The following is a 15,890-nucleotide window of genomic DNA, read 5'->3' as shown; positions in this document are numbered from 1 at the left end:
CTTAAAATGAACAAAAAGGTCTGAATATTGTTGTTGACGCTACTGCATCCTCAACCTCAAATGAACACAGCGAGACTGCTTCATTACATAGTCAGTGATGGACTGAATGAAAGGAAATTCAAATGCTGACCAAGAGCGTCCCTTAGAGTCGAAATGGTGAATTTCACATCTATATTCTCTCACTGTACACCAATATTACTCAACAGTTTCACATGCAATGCATGATCAGTCTAAAACACTGTTCTTCATTTTTTACATGCAAAAATACTAAGTCAGCCTATTAATTATCTGACAGATAAATAATTGGTCGACATAATACAAAGGCAATATATTGAATAATATCAAAACAACATTACTAAATGCATTATTTATCATGGAACATTCATTTCCAAAATTGTTTTATGTTCCTATAACTTCATATAATGTACTTTTTTCAGATGTAGTTCATGTTCAGTCCCTATTTTAAAATATTTATACTGTAAAATATTGTTGATTTGCTATGGTGAAAAAAAAATATAAAGTCAGCATGGAATATAATCATTTTTGTCCTATAGCAGGTGTCTTCAACGTCTATTGGGCCAAGGACCTCCACACTAAAGTTGCTATTGAGTGGGGGACCCCTACTCAAATATCGTGAATATATGTTTAAAATAAAACTGGTCATAGAAGCACCTTGTTTTGGTGCAATATTTAGCTGTCTCGACTCCTTGGGGGGTTATGAATGATGATAAAAGCCATGTTTTGTTTTATAATAAGATCTTATACCTTAAATATTCATAATGATTCTGTTTCTGATTCTGAGTTAACTCAAAAGTGACTCACAGTGTAAACAAAATGCATGAGGGATTTTCAAATGACAAAAATAAAGATAATAAATACAATTATTATATGAAAAAATAAGAACAAGGGAAAAACTCCATTTGTGTGCAAGCTTTTTGAGACAATTGTTTACATCCAGATTTGCCTCTCTCACCGTCACATCACACATTACATTCGTCAAACGCTCCAAAGCCAACCAAATGAGCTTCACAATTTAACATTCTGCCTGCATGCATTAAAATAAATATTTCTATAGTGTATTATTGTATTACATAGTGCATTATACAGACACAATAATGAAATAAAAATGACTTCTGTTACTCTTCATTTTAACTCTGCGATTGTGTCATTCTTCATTCCCTATTGTTGTTTTTTCAGGCATCTTTAAATCTTAACATATTGTCTCGGATCAGGAAAGATGAACTCTTCTTCTCCTATATATCAGATTTTGCAACAGCACTAAATCAATGACCATTCATAGCTTTCATGAACACTAGCATAATGGAAAAACATATTGCCTATTAGCACCCCCCGCAACCTCAAAAGGGACAATCGGTAACTGATTTATAATACCAAAAAACTTGCAACGTTTGTGAGTAAAAATATTTGATCAAAACAATATACATCTCACGGATTTATTGGGAGATAAAAAACAGGCCAGTCAAATACTCTGTGACGTCACTAAGGAAAACACTGTTCCTTTCGCCGACCACAACATTGCTGAGCATAGAGAGTAGTAATAAACAAACTCTCTTTAAATCAATGGAAGTTATCAAATGGAAAACAGACAAAGAATGGTAAAATATTTAACTCACCAAAGTTGACATCTGTGAAAAGTTTCCTGACATCTGCTTGGTCACATGTGGTGTATCAGCATCGGCTCCATCCACACTCACTAAACTTTGACTCATGGCTTGCATATTCTTCATGTCACTTTTCCTGGAGTCGGTGGTCCTGCACACCTCGTAATTGTACACGTGTTGGAGAGTCCCTGTCCCCAAAGTGTCTGAGTAACGTGGTGGATAATATGGAATGACAGGGAGGTTGGAGTGGTACAGGACGCGAGACTGTCTCCACCTGTACACTTTGACTGATATGATGAGCAGCAAGCAGGTGATGAAGAGGAAGGAGACCACAGCCAAAGCCAAGACTAAGTAAAAAGTCAGCTTGTCATTGTACTCCTTGTCGTGCATGCTAAAGTCAGTGAACTCTGACAGCACTTCAGGGAAGCTGTCCGCCACCGCCACGTTAACAATGACTGTAGCTGAACGAGAGGGCTGCCCGTTGTCCTCCACTAGAACACTCAGTCTTTGTTTGACGGCATCTTTATCAGTGACTTGGCGGACAGTTCTTATTTCTCCATTGTGTAGGCCCACTTCAAACAGCGCCCTGTCTGTGGCTTTGTGCACTTTATAGGAGAGCCAGGCGTTCTGTCCAGAGTCCACATCAACAGCCACCACTTTAGTCACCAGATAGCCCACATCTGCTGAACGAGGCACCATTTCAGCCAGCACCGAGCCACCAGTCTGGACCGGATACAGGACCTGGGGGTTGTTGTCATTCTGGTCCTGAATCAGGATACGAACGCTCACGTTGCTGCTGAGAGGAGGAGAACCTCCATCCTGAGCTCTGACCACCAAGTCCAGTTGTTTAATTTGCTCATAATCAAACGATCGAACTGCACTGAGAGTACCAGTTTCAGAATTTAAAGAAACATACGTAGACACGTGACTGCCACTTATCTGTGTGTCCTCTAAAAGATAAGATATTCTCGCGTTTTGATTCCAATCAGCATCTCTGGCAGTGACAGCAAATATGGAAATGCCCGGAGTATTATTTTCTGAGACATAAGCAGAATAAATGTTTTTATCAAATAATGGTGCATTGTCATTTATATCTGAGATTTTAAGATGCAACTTTGTTGAGGTAGAAAGAGGGGGCGTTCCAAGATCAGTGGCTGTTATTGTAATGTTATATTCTGACATAGACTCTCTATCAAAGTATTGATCTGATATTAAATTGTAATAATTTGTTAAAGACGTCTCTAATCTAAAAGGCATTTTTCCATTTATTGAACATGTTATTTGTCCATTTCTCTCAGAATCAGCATCCTTTATGTTTAGAATTGCTATTGTTGTACCAGGAGGCATATCTTCAGACACAGGACTTGAAAATGACATTATATTAATAATTGGAGCATTGTCATTTACATCAATTACATCAAATATAATTTTACTCGTTCCAGTAAGCCCACCTTGATCTTTTGCTTCCACCCTCACTTCATATTTTCTGTCCTTTTCATAATCGAGTTGACCAGACACATAAATAGTGCCTGTTTTTTCATCAATATTAAATATATCTGCCGCACTTTCTTTCTTTTTGGACAAACTATATGTGATGAGTCCATTTGAACCACTGTCAGCATCTGTAGCATTTACAGTAATTATACTAGTTCCTTTCACTGCATTTTCTATAACAGCTGCTTTATATTCTGATTGGTTAAATATGGGTTCATTGTCATTTGCATCTAAAACATATATTTCTATATTAACTGTACCAGATCTTTGTGGTGTTCCTCCATCCACTGCAATTAATTTTAAAGACAAACGGGGACGTTGCTCTCTGTCTAAAGGCTTCTGGAGCACCATTTCAACATATTTGCTGCCATCTGGATTTGCATGCTGATTCAGAATTAAATGATCATTTGGTGACAAAATGTAATTCTGTAATGCATTTTGTCCTACATCTTCATCCTCTGCACTTTTCAGAGGAAAGCGCACTCCTACTGCAGCTGATTCACTTATTTCAAATATGAGAGCTTTATCATTATTTGCAAAGATGGGAGCATGATCGTTTATATCCAAAACCTCAACAATGATTCTGTGCAATTCTAACGGATTTTCTAAAATGACCTCAAAGCTGAAGCTACATGGCGTCACATCTCCACAAAGCTGCTCCCGGTCTATTCTGTCGTTAACGACGAGAAGCCCTTTGTCTGTCTTCAGCTCGGTGTACTGGACGTTTTCGCCCGTCACGATGCGGGCCCGCCCTGAACGCAGCCTTTTCACATCCAAGCCAAGATCTTGCGCCACATTACCGATCACCGAGCCTTTCTTCATTTCTTCTGGGATAGAATAACGAATCTGACCACCTACCGTGGTGACCAAATAAAAGATGCAAATAAGCAGTCCCAATTGGTGTCGTGGGCCAGAAAACCATCGCCAAATCCATCGTGCGTCGGCGACGCATTTTCGAGGTGCCATTTTCCAATAGAAAGATAAGTATTCCAGTAAATCAAACTACAAATGTTCCTCTAAAATATCCGTTCATTTTCGATCCAAAACGACTTAAAATGAACAAAAATGTCTGGATATTGTTGTTGACGCTACTGCATCCTCAACCTCAAATGAACACAGCGAGACTGCTTCATTACATAGTCAGTGATGGACTGAATGAAAGGAAATTCAAATGCTGACCAAGAGCGTCCCTTAGAGTCGAAATGGTGAATTTCACATCTATATTCTCTCACTGTACACCAATATTACTCAACAGTTTCACATACAATGCATGATCAATCTAAAACACTGTTCTCCATTGTTTAGATAAATGCAAAAATACGAGTTCAGCCAATTAATCATCTGGCAGATAAATAATTGGTTGACATAATACAAAGGCAATATATTGAATAATATAAAAACAACATTACTAAATGCATTATTTATCATGTAACATTCATTTCCAAAATTGTTTTATGTTCCTATAACTTGATATTATGTACTTTTTTTCATATGTAGTTCATGTTCAGTCCCTATTTTAAAATATTTATACTGTAAAATATTGTTGATTTGCTATGGTGGAAAAAAAACAAAACAAAGTCAGCATGGAATATAATCGTTATTGTCCTATAGCAGGTGTCTTCAACGTCTATTGGGCCAATGACCTCCACACTAAAGTTGCTATTGTGTGGGGGACCCCTACTCAAATATCGTGAATATATGTTTAAAATAAAACTGGTCTTAGAGGCACCTTGTTTTGGTGTAATATTTAGCTGTCTCGACTCCTTGGGGGTTTATGAATGATGATGTAAGCCATGTTTTGTTAAATATTCATAACGATTCTGATTCTGTTTCTGATTATGAGTTAACTCAAAAGTCACTCAGAGTGTAAACAAAATGCACGAGGGACATTAAAATGACAAAAATAAAGATAATATATACAATTAGTATACGAAAAAATAAGAACAAGGGAAAAACTCAATTTTTGAGCTATTTTTTTGAGACAATTGTTTATATCCAGTTTTGCCTCTCTCACCGTCACATCACACATTACATTCGTCAAACGCTCCAAAGCCAACCACATGAGCTTTACAATTTAACATCCTGCCTGCATGCATTAAAATAAATATTGTTATAGTGTATTATTGTATTACATAGTGCATTATACAGACACAATAATGAAATAAAAATGACTTCTGTTACGCTTCCATTTAACTCTGCGATTGTGTCGTTCTTCATTCCCTATTGTTGTTTTTTCAGGCATTTTAAAATCTTAACATATTGTCTCGGATCAGAAAAAATGAACTCTTCTTCTCCTATATACCAGATTTTGCAACAGCACTAAATCAATGACCATTCATAGCTTTCATGAACACTAGCATAATGGAAAAACATATTGCCTATTAGCACCCCCGCGACCTCAAAAGGGACAATCGGTAACTGATTTATAATACCAAAAACTTGCAACATTTGCGAGTAAATAGAAATGATCAAAACAGTATACATCTCACGGATTTACCGGGAGATAAAGTGCAGGCCAGTCACGTGCTCTGTGACGTCACCAGGAGGAACACTGTTCCCTTCGCCGACCACAACATTGCTGAGCATGGAGAGTAGTAATAAACAAACTCTCTTTAAATCAATGGAAGTTATCAAATGGAAAACAGACAAAGAATGGTAAAATATTTAACTCACCAAAGTTGACATCTGTGAAAAGTTTCCTGACATCTGCTTGGTCACATGTGGTGTATCAGCATCAGCTCCATCCACACTCACTAAACTTTGACTCATGGCTTGCATATTCTTCATGTCACTTTTCCTGGAGTCGGTGGTCCTGCACACCTCGTAATTGTACACGTGTTGGAGAGTCCCTGTCCCCAAAGTGTCTGAGTAACGTGGCGGATATGGAATGACAGGGAGGTTGGAGTGGTACAGGACGCGAGACTGTCTCCACCTGTACACTTTGACTGATATGATGAGCAGCAAGCAGGTGATGAAGAGGAAGGAGACCACAGCCAAAGCCAAGACTAAGTAAAAAGTCAGCTTGTCATTGTACTCCTTGTCGTGCATGCTAAAGTCAGTGAACTCTGACAGCACTTCAGGGAAGCTGTCCGCCACCGCCACGTTAACAATGACTGTAGCTGAACGAGAGGGCTGCCCGTTGTCCTCCACTAGAACACTCAGTCTTTGTTTGACGGCATCTTTATCAGTGACTTGGCGGACAGTTCTTATTTCTCCATTGTGTAGGCCCACTTCAAACAGCGCCCTGTCTGTGGCTTTGTGCACTTTATAGGAGAGCCAGGCGTTCTGTCCAGAGTCCACATCAACAGCCACCACTTTAGTCACCAGATAGCCCACATCTGCTGAACGAGGCACCATTTCAGCCAGCACCGAGCCACCAGTCTGGACCGGGTACAGGACCTGGGGGTTGTTGTCATTCTGGTCCTGAATCAGGATGCGAACGCTCACGTTGCTGCTGAGAGGAGGAGAACCTCCATCCTGAGCTCTGACCACCAAGTCCAGTTGTTTAATTTGCTCATAATCAAATGATCGAACAGAACTAAGAACGCCAGTTTCAGAATTCATAGAAACATAAGTAGAAACAGGACTGCCACTTATCTGTGTGTCCTCTAAAAGATAAGATATTCTCGCGTTTTGATTCCAATCAGCATCTCTGGCAGTGACAGCAAATATGGAAATGCCAGGAGAATTATTCTCTGAGACATAAGCAGAATAAATGTTTTTATCAAATAATGGTGCATTGTCATTAATGTCTGAGATTCTAAGATGTAACTTTGTTGAGGTAGAAAGAGGGGGCGTTCCAAGATCAGTGGCTGTTATTGTTATGTTATATTCTGGAACAGACTCTCTATCAAAGTACTGATCTGATATCAAATTATAATAATTTGATAAAGAGGTCTCTAATTTAAAAGGCATTTTTCGATTTATTGAACATGTTATTTGTCCATTTCTGTCAGAATCTGCATCCTTTATGTTTAGAACTGCTATTGTTGTACCAGGTGGTGAATCTTCCGGTAGCGGACTTGAAAAAGACATTACATTAATAACTGGAGCATTGTCATTTACATCAATTACATCAAATATAATCTTACTGGTACCTATTCGCCCACCTTGATCCTTTGCTTCCACCCTCACTTCATATTTTCTGTCCTTTTCATAATCGAGTTGACCAGACACATAAATTGTGCCTGTTTTTTCATCAATATTAAATATATCTGCTGCACTTTCTTTCTTTTTGGACAAACTATAAGTGATGTGTCCATATGAACCACTGTCAGCATCTGTAGCATTTACAGTAATTATACTAGTTCCTTTCACTGCATTTTCCATGACAGCTGCTTTATATTCTGATTGGTTAAATATGGGTTCATTGTCATTTGCATCTAAAACGTTTATTTCTATATTTACTGTACCAGATCTCTGTGGTGTTCCTCCATCCACTGCAATTAATTTTAAAGACAAACGGGGACGTTGCTCTCTGTCTAAAGGCTTCTGGAGCACCATTTCAACATATTTGCTGCCATCTGGATTTGCATGCTGATTCAGTATAAAATGATCGTTTGGTGACAAAATGTAATTCTGCAATGCGTTTTGTCCTACATCTTCATCCTCTGCACTTTTCAGAGGAAAGCGCACTCCTACTGCAGCTGATTCACTTATTTCAAATATGAGAGCTTTATCATTATTTGCAAAGATGGGAGCATGATCGTTTATATCCAAAACCTCAACAATGATTCTGTGCAATTCAATCGGGTTTTCCAAAATGACCTCAAAGCTGAAGCTACATGGCGTCACATCTCCACAAAGCTGCTCCCGGTCTATTCTGTCGTTAACGACGAGAAGCCCTTTGTCTGTCTTCAGCTCGGTGTACTGGACGTTTTCTCCCGTCACGATGCGGGCCCGCCCTGAACGCAACCTTTTCACGTCCAAGCCGAGATCTTGCGCCACATTACCGATCAATGAGCCTTTCTTTGTCTCTTCAGAGATAGAATAACGAATCTGACCACTTACCGTGGTGACCAAATAAAAGATGCAAAAAATAAGTCCAATTTGGTGCCGTGGGCCAGAAAAGAGTCGCCAAATCCATCGTGCGTCAGCGACGCATTTTCGAGGTGCCATTTTGCAATAACAAGACTCGTATCCAGTAAGTCAAACGACAGATCTTCTTTTAAAATATCCGTTCGTTATAGATCCAAAATGGACACAAACGTGTGGATATAGTTCACTCTAATGCGTCCTCAACCTCAAATGAACACAGCGAGGCTGTTTCATTACATATTCAGTGATGGACTGAACGAAACGACAATCAAATGCTGACCAAGAGCGTCCCTTAGAGTCGAAATGGTGAATTTCACATCTATATTAAACAACTGCACAATAAATATCACTGAACATTATCACATTAAATACATTATCTGTCAAAATCAATGTTCTTCATATTTTCAGATAAATGATAAATTAAGAGCTCACACCATAAAACATGTATGACTATAATAATTATTTGTTTGGTGTTTTAATGGTATCAAAACGAAATTACAATATGTATTATTTTTGTTGTTAATAAAAGTATTTTTGTTCAAGCAGTCTATAAGCCTACCAAACTTCATGTCATTTTATTTTTTTCCCGGCCAGATTTGAATTAGTCCATCCATCCATCCATTTTCTACCGCTTGTCCCGTTCGGGGTCGCGGGGGGTGCATGAGCCTATCTCAGCTGCTTCTGGCGGAAGGCAGTGTACACCATACTTGCCAACCTTGAGACCTCCGATTTCCGGAGGTGGGGGGCGTGGTCTGGGGAGGGGCGGGGCGTGGTTGAGGGCGTGGTTAAGAGGGGAGGAGTATATTGACAGCTAGAATTCAGCAAGTCAAGTATTTCATACATATATATAGATATAGATATCTACATCCTGAAAATATGCAAACAAAACTGTGTTTAGATAATTGATACTTCAAACTTGCATAAATAAATATTAAGGAATATAACAACTTGGGTTCTGAGAGTTTCAAAATGTAATGAATAAAATGCTAAAGTTGTTGATAAACAAGCAATTATTTTAATATTTAAATATGGTCATTTGAAATGAATTATTATGATAATTTAAAATCAATTATTTCAAATATGTTTATTATAATGTATAATTCTATGGCTGGATGTAGTAAGGAGTCAGGAAAAAATACAAATAAAAATACAATTAATTTTGATGTTTTAGCAAAATATAGTAAAAATGTATTTAGTTTTTTTTTAGATTAATAAATATATTTATTTTTAGGTAAGATAAACATAATAATACAATTTATCTCTAGTCTGGATGATTTAATTCTTGTAACCCTGTTGTCCACCCGTCATGAAAAAAGGCTGTCCTCACTCAGGTCCGCATGGAGCTGGAGGGGGCGTGGCTTCCAGCTACGGCTGAAAATCGGGAGACTTTCGGGAGAATATTTGTCCCGGGAGGTTTTCGGGAGAGGTGCTGAATTTCGGGAGTCTCCCGGAAAATTCGGGAGGGTTGGCAAGTATGGGTTACACCCTGGACAAGTCGCCACCTCATCACAGAGCCAACGCAGATAGACAGACAACATTCACACTCACATTCACAAACTAGGGCCAAATTAGTGTTGCCAATCAACCTATCCCCAGGTGCATGTCTTTGGAGGAGTACCCGGAGGGTACCCACGCAGTCACGGGGAGAACATGCAAACTCCACACAGAAAGATCCCGAGCCTATGATCGAACCAAGGACCTTCGTATTGTGAGGTACATGCACTAACCCCTGTACCACCGCGCTGCCCAAAAAAGTGTCAATTTGTTGTTATTACAGCAAAGTTCTTACCTCCCTAGAAGAAGTGTGCTCATATTTGTATATCAATGTAAACCTATATATTTGTATTGACATTGAAGATACTGGTTTCAAAAGTTTTTCATCATATATTGTCATAACATGGACTTCCACATCAATCAATCAATCAATCAATCTTTATTTATATAGCCCTAAATCACAAGTGTCTCAAAGGGCTGCACAAGCCACAACGACATCCTCGGTACAAAGCCCACATACGGGCAAGGAAAAACTCACCCCAGTGAGACATATGACACTATTTGAAACGTATTCTTTGGAATGCATATTTAAATAGGTTTTACCTCCCCCAGAAGAAGTGTGTCTCCTGTCAGGGAGCACCAGAGTGCTAAAAACAGGATTTTACCCAACAAAATGTTTGCTGTTCTTTCTTGCCAAAACGGACACAAGCATATAAAAATGTACATTGTTCCAAAAGGTGTGCAATTGTCATCATGCTTGCATTGTTTACAATGCACAATGGACATTATAAAAAATATTGAGGTCACAAAAGCAGGACAATTCAAGTTGATATTAAAGGGGAACATTATCACCAGACCTATGTAAGCGTCAACATATACCTTGATGTTGCAGAAAAAAGACCATATATTTTTTTAACCGATTTCCGAACTCTAAATGGATGAATTTTGGCAAATTAAACGCCTTTCTATTATTCGTTGTGACGTCATATTGGGAAGCGATCCGCCATTTTCTCACTTTCGTCAATGTGTTGTCGGAGGGTGTAACAACACGAACAGGGACGGATTCAAGTTGCACCAGTGGCCCAAAGATGCGAAAGTGGCAAGAAATTGGACGGAATTTGTTCAAAATACGAGGCTGTGGGGAAAGCCGACGAAATGGTCAGTCGTTTGTTCCGCACACTTTACCGACGAAAGCTATGCTACGACAGAGATGGCAAGATTGTTCGGGTATCCTGCGACACTCAAAGCAGATGCTGACATCAACTCCAAAACTGGACGGATCAGCTTTCAGGAAAAGAGAGCAGATGAGGGTATGTCTACAGAATATATTAATTGATGAAAACTTTATTCATTACTCGTGGTTTTACGTAAATTATTATACATAAACTGTGTTTACCAATAATTTAGCTTAAAAACATTTATTTTTTCAATCATTCGAGTACATTCGGGTAGTCTTGTGTAGTGCAGTATTTTGTGTCTATTTAGGTATGGTTAACCTGAGTGCTGAAATCGTGGAAAAATATATGTTCTTAGCGCGCCTGAAATGGGCTGTCTGCACTCTCAAAGTGCATGTTGTTGCCAAATGTATTTCATATGCTGTAAACCTAGATCATAGTTGTTAGTTTCCTTTAATGCCAAACAAACACATACCAATCGTTGGTTAGAAGGCGATCGCCGAATTCGTCCTCGCTTTCTCCCGTGTCGCTGGCTGTCGTGTCGTTTTTGTCGGTTTCGCTTGCATACGGTTCACACCGATATGGCTCAATAGCTTCAGTTTCTTCTTCAATTTCGTTTTCGCTACCTGCCTCCACACTACAACCATCCGTTTCAATACATGCGTAATCTGTTGAATCGCTTAAGCCGCTGAAATCCGAGTCTGAATCCGAGCTAATGTCGCTATAGCTTGCTGTTCTTTCCGCCATGTTTGTTTGTGTTGGCATCACTGTGTGACGTCACAGGAAAATGGACGAGTGTATATAACGATGGTTAAAAATCAGGCACTTTGAAGCTTTTTTTAGGGATATTGCGTGAGGGGTAACATTTTGAAAAAAACTTCGAAAAATAAAATAAGCCACAGGGAACTGATTTTGAATGGTTTTAACCCTTCTGAAATTGTGATAATGTTCCCCTTTAAAGATCATCAAATGTGCCATTTGATGACAGGCGTAGGGCTGGGTGATATGGCCTTTTTTTTAATAATGCAATATTTTAAGTCCATCTTTAAAAATATAATACTATTAAAAAAATAAAAAAATGTGTGTATCAATTTGCAACAGCAAGCGGGTAAAATACAAAGTGTAAATTGAAAATGATAATTATCTTCCAAGATAGGTCTGCTTGAATGTCTATATGTCGACACAATGTGCAGCAGCAATACAAATTACAACACTCTTTAAATCAATGCAATTTATCACATAAAAACACATAAATAAATGTGAAATATTTCACTCACCAAAGTTGACATCTGTGAAAAGTTTCCTGACATCTGATTGGTCACATGTGGTGTATCAGCTTCAGCTCCATCCACACTCACTAAACTTTGACTCATGGCTTGCATATTCTTCATGTCACTTTTTCTGGAGTCGGTGGTCCTGCACACCTCGTAATTGTACACGTGTTGGAGAGTCCCTGTCCCCAAAGTGTCTGAGTAACGTGGTGGATAATATGGAATGACAGGGAGGTTGGAGTGGTACAGGACGCGAGACTGTCTCCACCTGTACACTTTGACTGATATGATGAGCAGCAAGCAGGTGATGAAGAGGAAGGAGACCACAGCCAAAGCCAAGACTAAGTAAAAAGTCAGCTTGTCATTGTACTCCTTGTCGTGCATGCTAAAGTCAGTGAACTCTGACAGCACTTCAGGGAAGCTGTCCGCCACCGCCACGTTAACAATGACTGTAGCTGAACGAGAGGGCTGCCCGTTGTCCTCCACTAGAACACTCAGTCTTTGTTTGACGGCATCTTTATCAGTGACTTGGCGGACAGTTCTTATTTCTCCATTGTGTAGGCCCACTTCAAACAGCGCCCTGTCTGTGGCTTTGTGCACTTTATAGGAGAGCCAGGCGTTCTGTCCAGAGTCCACATCCACAGCCACCACTTTAGTCACCAGATAGCCCACATCTGCTGAACGAGGCACCATTTCAGCCAGCACCGAGCCGCCTGTCTGGACCGGGTACAGGACCTGGGGGGCATTGTCGTTCTGGTCCTGGATCAGGATACGAACGCTCACGTTGCTACTGAGAGGAGGAGAGCCTCCATCCTGAGCTCTGACCACCAAGTCCAGTTGTTTAATTTGCTCATAATCAAATGATCGAACAGAACTAATAACTCCAGTTTCAGAATTTAGAGAAATATAAGTAGAAACAGGGCTGCCACTTATCTGTGTGTCCTCTAAAAGATAAGATACTCTCGCATTTTGATTCCAATCAGCATCTCTAGCAGTGACAGCAAATATGGAAATGCCGGGAGAATTATTCTCTGAGACATAAGCAGAATAAATGTTTTTATCAAATAATGGTGCATTGTCATTTATGTCTGAGATTTTAAGATGCAACTTTGTCGAGGTAGAAAGAGGGGGCGTTCCAAGATCAGTGGCTGTTATTGTTATGTTATATTCTGACATAGACTCTCTATCAAAATATGAATCTGAAATCAAATTGTAATAATTTGTTAAAGAGTTCTCCAATTTAAAAGGCATTTTCCCAACTATTGAACATGTTATTTGTCCATTTCTGTCAGAATCCGCATCTTGTATGTTTAGAACTGCTATTGTTGTACCAGGACGTGAATCTTCGGACATAGGACTTGAAAATGACATTATATTAATAATTGGAGCATTGTCATTTACATCAATTACATCAAATATAATTTTACTGGTCCCAGTAAGCCCACCTTGATCCTTTGCTTCCACCCTCACTTCATATTTTCTGTCCTTTTCATAATCGAGTTGACCAGACACAAACAGTGTTCCTGTTTTTTCATCGATATTAAATATTTGTGCCGCACTACCTCTCTTTTTGGACAAACTATATGTGATGAGTCCATTTGAACCAATGTCAGCATCTGTAGCATTTACAGTAATTATACTTGTTCCTTTCACTGCATTTTCTATAACAGCCGCTTTATATTCTGATTGGTTAAATATGGGTTCGTTGTCATTTGCATCTAAAACGTTGATTTCTATATTTACTGTACCAGATCTCTGTGGTGTTCCTCCATCCACTGCAATTAATTTTAAAGACAAACGGGGACGTTGCTCTCTGTCTAAAGGCTTCTGGAGCACCATTTCAACATATTTGCTGCCATCTGGATTTCCATGCTGATTCAGTATAAAATTATCATTTGGTGACAAAATGTAATTCTGTAATGCATTTTGTCCTACATCTTCATCCTCTGCACTTTGCAGAGGAAAGCGCACTCCTACTGCAGCTGATTCACTTATTTCAAATATGAGAGCTTCATCTTTATTTGCAAAGATGGGAGCATGATCGTTTATATCCAAAACCTCGACAATGATTCTGTGCAATTCAATCGGGTTTTCTAAAATGACCTCAAAGCTGAAGCTACATGGCGTCACATCTCCACAAAGCTGCTCCCGGTCTATTCTGTCGTTAACGACGAGAAGCCCTTTGTCCGTCTTCAGCTCGGTGTACTGGTTGTTTCCTCTCGTCACGATGCGGGCCCGCCCTGAACGCAGCCTTTTCACATCCAAGCCAAGATCTTGCGCCACATTACCGATCACCGAGCCTTTCTTCATTTCTTCTGGGATAGAATAACGAATCTGACCACTTACCGTGGTAACCAAATAAAGGATGCAAAGAAGTAGTCCCATTTGGTGTCGTGGTCCAGACAACAATCGCCGAATCCACCGTGCGTCAACGACGCATTTTCGAGGTGCCATTTTTCCCAAAAAATAAAAAGATTTGTATCCACTAAATCAAACGACAAATATTATTTTCAATCATCAGTTCTCTCTAGATCTAAAAAAACGACTTCAATTAACCAAAAACGTCTGAATTTTGTTGTTCACTCTAATGCGTCCTCAACCTCAAATGAACACATAGCGAATCTGCTTACACAGTCAGTGATGGACTGAATGAAAGGAAATCCAAATGCTGACTAAGAGCGTCCCTTAGAGTCGAAAGGGTGAATTTCACCTTTTCTACCACAGCACAATAATATTCAACATTGTTCACATAATACCAGCACAAAACAATGTTCTTCACATTTTAAAATAAATGCAAAATAAACAGATCACACCAAAAATGTAGTAATTCTAAGTGTACATAAAGCAAATACAATACAACTAAAACAGGATACTAGAATAAATTGGAAGAGGCTGAATTAGTTGTGTACATTTATTTGACTTAAACCATAACCGACACATAATTAAATTAGTTAATTAAAAGTAATTTAACTGTAGCTTGCAAATTAAAACACATACTATTATAATAAACTTAAATACAATAAAAACACAAATGTTCCGACACTAAATAACACAAAAACATGAATAACTGCAAAAAGCAAGCATCGAACAGCACCGGAAAATAATTTGATCTATTAAATAAACCCAGTTGAATTAAAGTGCCAAGTGACTAAGAATGAAACTTGTATAATAAATTCAAAATAGTGGGCTAAAAAAACATTGTTTAATAAATACAAAATAGTGGGATAAAAAACGCATTGACAGGTAAAATGATGCACAGTAACCAATCATTGCAGGGGTAATTGTTACAGTCGATCTCTACTTTAGTTTAATACAACATCCATTGGCGTTGTTAGGCCTATTTTAGGGGGGCTCAAGCCCCCCTAAAATATTCTTAAGCCCCCCTAAATAATTTGGTGTTTTTTTGTTTTGTTTTTTTACAAATAAATGCCGACATATTCATTATAAAGTGGCCCAAATATGAGTTTAAATAAATAATCATATAACCTGTTATTATTCACTCAGTTTCCCCTCACTTCGTAGCGTAAGGTAGAGAGCCCCTTTCGTGCGTCGGTATCCAATCCATTCCACTTGTTCATATAGAAAATGCCCACATCACTCAAATTCCAGCCCACATTTTCTCTGCGACCTTGCTTGCGGTCCTGCAGGTGTACGAAGCACATTATCTTCCTTTACAATGAGTGAAGCTGCACAAAACCTTTTGTGTGCAATTGTAAATCATTTATTTTTTAAGTTTTGTGTTTCTTGTAGAATCTATATAAAGTAATATACATAAGCCTATTGTTAAAATAATAAAA

General features: G+C 38.8%; 3 protein-coding genes across 3 annotated transcripts; all 3 read right to left on the bottom strand.

The window, feature by feature from the left end:
* Nucleotides 1-39: 39 nt before the first annotated feature.
* LOC133576939 (protocadherin beta-16-like) lies at nt 40-4,327 on the bottom strand. The gene is made up of 3 exons (XM_072912401.1): nt 3,702-4,327; nt 1,635-2,408; nt 40-102 (listed from the first exon to the last, which is right to left on the bottom strand). The coding sequence occupies exons 1-3, from the start codon at nt 4,080-4,082 to the stop codon at nt 40-42; spliced, it is 1,218 nt and encodes a 405-aa protein (XP_072768502.1). The 5' UTR covers nt 4,083-4,327.
* Nucleotides 4,328-5,609: 1,282 nt separating this feature from the next.
* Nucleotides 5,610-9,116, bottom strand: LOC133576796 (protocadherin beta-16-like). The gene is made up of 3 exons (XM_061930137.2): nt 7,854-9,116; nt 5,790-6,560; nt 5,610-5,726 (listed from the first exon to the last, which is right to left on the bottom strand). Exons 1-3 carry the CDS (start codon nt 8,232-8,234, stop codon nt 5,610-5,612), a joined length of 1,269 nt encoding a protein of 422 aa, XP_061786121.2. The 5' UTR covers nt 8,235-9,116.
* Nucleotides 8,338-15,065, bottom strand: LOC133576926 (protocadherin beta-8-like). Its single transcript, XM_061930350.2, has 3 exons — nt 14,167-15,065; nt 12,100-12,873; nt 8,338-8,358 (listed from the first exon to the last, which is right to left on the bottom strand). Exons 1-3 carry the CDS (start codon nt 14,545-14,547, stop codon nt 8,338-8,340), a joined length of 1,176 nt encoding a protein of 391 aa, XP_061786334.2. The 5' UTR covers nt 14,548-15,065.
* Nucleotides 15,066-15,890: the final 825 nt, after the last annotated feature.

The sequence above is a fragment of the Nerophis lumbriciformis genome, linkage group LG36 (genome assembly GCF_033978685.3).
Source record: "Nerophis lumbriciformis linkage group LG36, RoL_Nlum_v2.1, whole genome shotgun sequence".
NCBI classification, from domain to species: domain Eukaryota; kingdom Metazoa; phylum Chordata; class Actinopteri; order Syngnathiformes; family Syngnathidae; genus Nerophis; species Nerophis lumbriciformis.
Note: the sequence above shows the minus strand (reverse complement) of the source record. Positions and strands in the feature narration are given on the sequence as shown.

Bases quoted from the DNA above. Each gene is read 5' to 3' on its own strand.
- LOC133576926 (XM_061930350.2), bottom strand. From the start codon at position 14,547: ATGGCACCTCGAAAATGCGTCGTTGACGCACGGTGGATTCGGCGATTG. The intron at 12,874-14,166 runs AGAATCATTGTC...AGTAGCAACGTG, and splicing joins AAAACCCGATTGAATTGCAC to AGCGTTCGTATCCTGATCCA. The intron at 8,359-12,099 runs GTGAGTGAAATA...TGTTCATTTGAG, and splicing joins TTTCACAGATGTCAACTTTG to GTTGAGGACGCATTAGAGTG.
- LOC133576796 (XM_061930137.2), bottom strand. From the start codon at position 8,234: ATGGCACCTCGAAAATGCGTCGCTGACGCACGATGGATTTGGCGACTC. The intron at 6,561-7,853 runs AGAATCATTGTT...AGCAGCAACGTG, and splicing joins AAAACCCGATTGAATTGCAC to AGCGTTCGCATCCTGATTCA. The intron at 5,727-5,789 runs GTGAGTTAAATA...ATTGATTTAAAG, and splicing joins TTTCACAGATGTCAACTTTG to AGAGTTTGTTTATTACTACT.
- LOC133576939 (XM_072912401.1), bottom strand. From the start codon at position 4,082: ATGGCACCTCGAAAATGCGTCGCCGACGCACGATGGATTTGGCGATGG. The intron at 2,409-3,701 runs AGAATCATTGTT...AGCAGCAACGTG, and splicing joins AAAATCCGTTAGAATTGCAC to AGCGTTCGTATCCTGATTCA. The intron at 103-1,634 runs GTGAGTTAAATA...CCTTTCATTCAG, and splicing joins TTTCACAGATGTCAACTTTG to TCCATCACTGACTATGTAAT.